The sequence below is a fragment of the Canis lupus genome, chromosome 21 (assembly GCF_048164855.1).
Source record: "Canis lupus baileyi chromosome 21, mCanLup2.hap1, whole genome shotgun sequence".
Classification (NCBI taxonomy): Eukaryota; Metazoa; Chordata; class Mammalia; order Carnivora; family Canidae; genus Canis; species Canis lupus.
Window position 1 is genome coordinate 13,425,311 of NC_132858.1, and position 6,000 is coordinate 13,431,310.

The 6,000-nt window shown below is 52.6% G+C and overlaps 1 protein-coding gene across 25 annotated transcripts in view; it reads left to right on the forward strand.

The window, feature by feature from the left end:
* The window catches only part of ATG13 (autophagy related 13), a 52,387-nt gene extending 48,174 nt beyond the window's left edge, over positions 1-4,213 (forward strand). For 23 of the 25 annotated variants that reach the window (XM_072790718.1, XM_072790710.1, XM_072790721.1 and 20 more), the window contains one exon: positions 1,904-4,213. In XM_072790718.1, coding sequence (XP_072646819.1) covers positions 1,904-1,981 — 78 coding nt within the window. In that variant the 3' untranslated portion in view covers positions 1,982-4,213. Of the gene's footprint in view, positions 1-935; positions 1,091-1,558; positions 1,697-1,903 lie in introns of those variants that run through there. The other 2 variants (XM_072790723.1, XM_072790724.1) reach the window with 2 other exon arrangements.
* Positions 4,214-6,000: the final 1,787 nt, after the last annotated feature.

Here is a 6,000-nt window from a genome sequence, read left to right on the forward strand (position 1 = left end):
GCTGTTCAGTTTCTCAGGCAGACACCAGGGGCACAGGGCAGAAGAAACATGAGGTCCTGAGTATTGCTGTACTTGCCCTTTCCTCGAAGGGCTCATTCTCGATTCAGCTAGCAGTTTTCAAGCTTAGCCAGATGTCCTGAGACTGACTCTAATCCCTGCATCTATGTTTAATGTATTTCCCATGTCCAAAGGGCAGTGGAGCACCCTGCACAGCTACAAACTCCAGGTGTCCTATGGCTCCACCCAGCCCATCCCCAGGATGTTGCCAGACCAGACACAGTGGTTGGGTGGTGCAAGTGAAGAGTTTATTATAGTGAGAGTACACTCGAGAAGTGAGAGCTGGCAAGCTCGGGAGAGTTGTGCACCCAGGATTTGGGTCTCTGTCTTTTATTGACAGTTATTAACTGGGTGGGGGGGGATATTTATTATTTGGAAAGAAGATTTCTTGGGGAGTAGGTTTTCACACCTTTTCTCCCTCACTAGATCAGGGTCTCCAGTCTTCTTTGTCTTTGGCCTGTCTGGTTTGATCTGGCTTCTTGTGGCTTTGTTTTTGGAGTGCTGCTGGCCAGAATAGACCTCTGACTTTCCCCAATAGCTTTCCCCCTTTTCCCTCTTTGCTGGCCCCCATGCATCCTATTAAAACCTAACTAGCTACCTACTCTAACACCACAAGATATCAGAGACCTTCTACCTGAGGTGGGAATGTCACCTTCCATAGCAACATTAGAGGAATAGCTCTAGTAGGAATAGGAATATTGGAATATCTGCTCTTGATTTGCTTGAAACAGAAAAGCATGCTCAGTAATAACAATACTATAACAATATCGTTATTGTTAACATTTAGTGAGGCTTTCTAGGTACCAGGTATTTTTCTAAGTGCTTTACACGAATCTTCAATAATCCTAAGAGGTAGCTTTTCTTATCCCAATTTACAGATGAGAAAACCGACCCTGTAAACAAATAACTTGCCCGTGGTCACACTGAGCTGGCAACACACAGCTTTGATCCTAGAGTCTGGCTTCTGATTTTAGGCTTTTAATCACTGACTCCCTGGCTTCTCATTGGAAACCTGCTTGGAAGAAACCAGCTCGTGAAGGCTCTGAGGGTGATTCTGCAGGCAGGAGTGGTCCGTCGCCCCTGCCTCCCGAAGCGGCCCTGGTGCTTCCAATGTGCCTGCCACCTGCCAGTTCGGGGGCGGGACAGTGCCCACCTCTCCCCAGTACCTTGTGCCAGTTAGGAGCTCTCCCGTCTGTGGTGGTCAAACTCTTCAGATACACATTCATCAGACAGCACCTGATTAGGGTTAAATTTTTATACATAGTTGATACTTGAGGGCAGTTAAACTTAACTCCTCAGATTCTGTTTTCTTGTTTATTGATTTCTCTCGACTCTCTAACGCACCCCTGCCTCAGCTGATATTCCTAGGCCTCACCACAGACCTACTGAGTCAGACTCTCTTGGGAGCATGGTGGGGACGGCCTTGTTCACGTGCCCCCAAGGCATTCTGCTGCCCAGCACAGGTCATGAATAACTCTCGTAAACTTTTCTTAATCTATAGCATGCTGAGCCTACTGTTTCATTCTAGTGTCAGCCTGATCTGTGCCAAAGGTAATTTCTCTGTGTCATCCTGTTGTTGGCATGGCCCTTTTCTAGCTCGTGCAGTATGTGGCCCACTTGGATCCCCTTGGCTGTTCCGCCAAGTCCCTGAGCCCCCCTCAGGCCCTGCTGGACACAAGCCCCCTTCCCGGTGGCTGCCCCACTGCCCTGCATCTCCTGCTGTCCCGGCCAGCAGTGCTGAGCTGAACTGTGTCCTGTGATCCCTTCTTCAGCCCAGGGGCCTGGGCCAGCTGTCTCTGCAGGACCCTACCTGAATAAGCAGCTCTTCTCTCCCCTCCTGGTACAGGACTCACTACCAGAGAAGCTGGCTGTGCACGAGAAGAATGTCCGAGAGTTTGATGCCTTTGTAGAAACCCTGCAGTAAAAGTTGGTGTCCTCGAGTACCAGCAGCATCCCCTTTCTGTGGTCCCACTCATCAGCTGCTCCCCTCCCTCATCTTGCTCCAGGTGGAGGAGAGGCTGGTGTCCCCCATGGGGACCCGGAAGTCCCTGCTCTCACACCTCCTGGAGACTCTATGGCAGCAGGCAAGCCCGGTGATAGCATTTGAGAGGACTCACCCCCTGGCCTTGGGGATCAGAAGACCCTTTAGGAATAAAAGGGCCCTCGGCAGGGCCATCTGCTCACACCGCCCATCAGCACCTGCTTCACAAAGGCTGTCATCCTGTTCCTCCTGCCGGCCCCCTGCCCTGGGTCCGCCCTGCAGCTGGCCCTTTGCCGGCCTGCCGTTTACCACTTGACATTCCAGCTGGTGGCCCGGACCTAGTGTGGAGGCAGAAAGAGGAAGGAGACAGTGCTGGGAGGAAGAAGGAGGGGCTCCTTCAGGCTCTTTTTTTTGTCCCTTTTGGTTTGCTGTCTTCTTCCCTCCCTCCCTCTCTCTGCCCCTGTGCCTGCACTTTTGGCAGTATGACAGGCCTCTTGCCCAAGGTGGTGAGAACTGCAAAGTCAGCCATTCCCACCATCTCCACAGAGACCCTGAGCAGCCCTGGCTGCTGGCTGTGCTCAGCAGCTCAGCTCCATTGAAAGAAACAGAAGCCTAGGTCTCCAGGGTTCTGTCATTGGGAATTGCGGCAAAGTTTCTTTTTCTCTCCTTCCTCCCCCTGTTGCTCTCCTTGGTTATAAGACATGATAAATATTTATTACTTTCAGAGAAATCAGATATTTTATAGAGAAAATATGTTTGAGGTTAGATGTTTTCACTTAGGGAAGGTGGAGGGCCTCTTCCTGGGGTATGGCCTCCTCTGTGGAGGCTCCTCAGAATCTGGGTTGCTGCTCTGAGGATCTTCCTTCCCATATACATAAGGTGGGATCCAAGAATAGGGCTGGCTGAGGGTGATGGAACCTCCCAGAATCGCTGCACTTGAACTGACGACAGGCTTTACCTTAGTCTTCTGCGTATTCCTGGTGAGAGCCTTGAATCTCTCCCAGCTTCTGCAGAGTAACTGACTCCATTCTGGCAGCGCAGGAAGTCTTGGGTGCTAAATGCATATAACTCTGTGAGTACAGTTCTCCAGAGTTGTGTGCAGTGCACATATGATGCATTGTATGTGCCCCACTGTGGCCCCAAGGAAGGCCAGATGGGCCCCTCTTTCTGGAGGGACTTGTTCCTGTTTCTCAGGGCTAGGTTATGGGCCTTTTCCTCTTTCTACCTGGGCCTGGCCACCACCTTTCTTTAATCCCAGGGTCTGCACCCCGCCCTGAGGTTTACTAGCTGGATTGGTTCCTTGTTGAGAAACCAAAGCTAGGCGGATGATTGACTTAACCATTTAGGTATTGTTACTTAAGTCAGTCAAGCACCTAGCCTCATGTACCTGCCACCTGTCCCTCTCCCAGCCTGACTGGCAGTCCTGGCTGAGGCAAAACTCCTCCTGGCCCACCTGGGCTATTCACTGGCAGCAGCTGTTGTGCAGTGGAGCAGGTGGTCCTCAATGGCTTGTTAATAAATGCATGTGACATTGTTCCCACCTACAAGGCTGAATGCTGGAGGGGGCTCTGATACTGTTTCAGGTGGGCTGAGCCCCGCCCCTGTTGCATGCGTTCTGCTGCCACAAAGAAATGTTCCCAGCAGCGGTATCCAACTGGCCCTCATATCTGGGCCAGAGTATACCCATGGCCTGCTAAACCAATCCAGATTTACCCCCGAGGCCCCAGTGCTGAGAAGGGTGAAGCCGTGGTAAAGCTGTTGATTGCCCCTGCCCCCATGTCTTACCACAGTATCTCAGCCACTGGCATCCTCCTGAGGAGGCCACGGGAAGGCCTGTTAGCCATTGTCCTCTTTGACTCCTGATTGTTGGCCTTTACAGGCAGCAGCCTTTCCTTTAGAACCCCATCAGTGAGAGGCCAGGGAGGCTGAGCCCTGAGCTGAGCCTGGGAGGAGCAGAGCAACTGTCAAGGCTGGCCCTTGCCCCTCAGCCCCGTACACTGACAGGGATGAGCCCTAGACTGACTCCAGTAGCACCCCGGGGACAGGATTGGGGCCTGTCACCCGTCTTCAGGTGGCAGGGTCCCTCCCCCTCCTCCAGCCCACCTTGTTTGGAAATACCGAGCTATACTTTAAAATGTATTCAAGAGATTTCCAATAAATTTTTTCTGTACTTTACAGCCTCCTGTCCTGCAAGTTGTTTAAAATGCTAACCCCGCACTTCCACTTCTCTGCAGGTCCTGCCTGCCTGGTAACTGTTTGGCCCCTCCGTGGAAGGGGAAGGAATGGTGGAATGGCTTCCCTGTCAGGCAGGTCTTGGCTACCTAGCAGCTGTAGAGCCTCACTTCCCTTGGCTGTACGTTCCCGTTTGGGGGGCTTCTTTGTGAGTAGTCCGTGAGATAATGTGCGTGAAGTCGACATGCACCACAGTGTCCACCTTAGAGGCCATCAGCATCAGCTCTTTGTGGCCCCCCCGGGCAGCACAGCCCACCACTCAGCCTGGAGCTGTAGCTTTTGGCTCAGGCCTCTGCTGTGTTTCCAGCAGGGCTAGACAGGGAATGTGGGCTCTGTAAACTGCCCTCTATCTGTTTGCTAATCTAGGATGAGGAGTCGTGGCCGAGCAAACCGGACAGAGGGGAGGGGATTGAGTGAAGTATCAGTAAGTCAAGGGCCTGTCAAGGGCAGTTTGTTCAGCTGCCCCGATCTGACAGGCCAAGCCAGACACCAAGGTGGTCCCCGAGGAGTCACAAGTAGAAGAGCCTTGTGGGAATTATTCCTGCCTGGCCTCTTGGGAGCTTCTATGGCAGGCATCTCGGCCCTGGTAGAGCTAGCTCCTGACTCCTACCTTGTGCCTGTGCTGAACGATGGGAGTGCGAGGGAGGTGGAGCTAGTGTCCCAGAGGCAGAGATGGTTCTAGAGGCAAGGGACTAACTGCCTGACAGACCAGGGCAACTATTGTGTGGGTTGCCTCCCTGCCCCCTTCAGGCTGAAGCTAGGGCAGAAAATGGTTCGAAAATTCTAAATTCAGGGATCCCTGGGTGGCGCAGCGGTTTGGCGCCTGCCTTTGGCCCAGGGCGTGATCCTGGAGACCCAGGATCGAATCCCACATCGGGCTCCCGGTGCATGGAGCCTGCTTCTCCCTCTGCCTATGTCTCTGCCTCTCTCTCTTTCTCTCTCTGTGACTATCATAAATAAATAAAAATTAAAAAAAAAAAAAAGAAAATTCTAAATTCAGCCAAAACCTAGGGCTGAAAAGAATGAGGTGGCCCACTGCTGCTGTTGCAGGCCCTGGGAGCCCTACCTTGTTAGCTAACTGCCCCTGACATTGGCCGTGATAACTGTGCAGCCAGTTGGGACAGTCACCCAACCCTGAGTCAGAAACAGTGAAGAGACTGTCCATTGTGTCTTCGCCTCCAGTTGGGATTCCCCCACAAAAGCAAAGTGTTCACTTGCCCCGTGTCTCATGATGGTGTCCTATCCCTTTAAAGCATCTCCCGACACTGCCCCCAGAGACCTGCTGTTGCCAAGGCAGGGGGAAACTGGCTCTTGAGTCACTCAGCAGAGGCCCTGCCAGGAGCCCAACCAGTGTAAACAGCTCTCCTGGTGTCCTGCTCCCCTCTGTTTCCCTGGGATACTGCTGCTCTGTTGTAAGCAGTCACCCAGTGTAGAGCTGAGCAGAACTGGTGAGAGGCTGCCCATGCCTTCTGCTGGAGCTGCCTGGGCGAGGGCCGGTTGTACAATGAAACTAGTTTCCTGCAGCTCCGTGCCTGTGTTTAACCTCGGTCTTAGCACCACTGCTTGATCCTGCAGCTCTGGCTGGGCTCCCCTGAGGCCACCATTACCTGATTGCAACCAACAGGCAGGCAGCAGACAGGTGGAACTTGACCGCCGTGCCAAGTGAAATTCTGGCCTGCCCTCCCAGTAACAAACCATTATCTTTAAAAATTGTGGTAAAATACACAGAA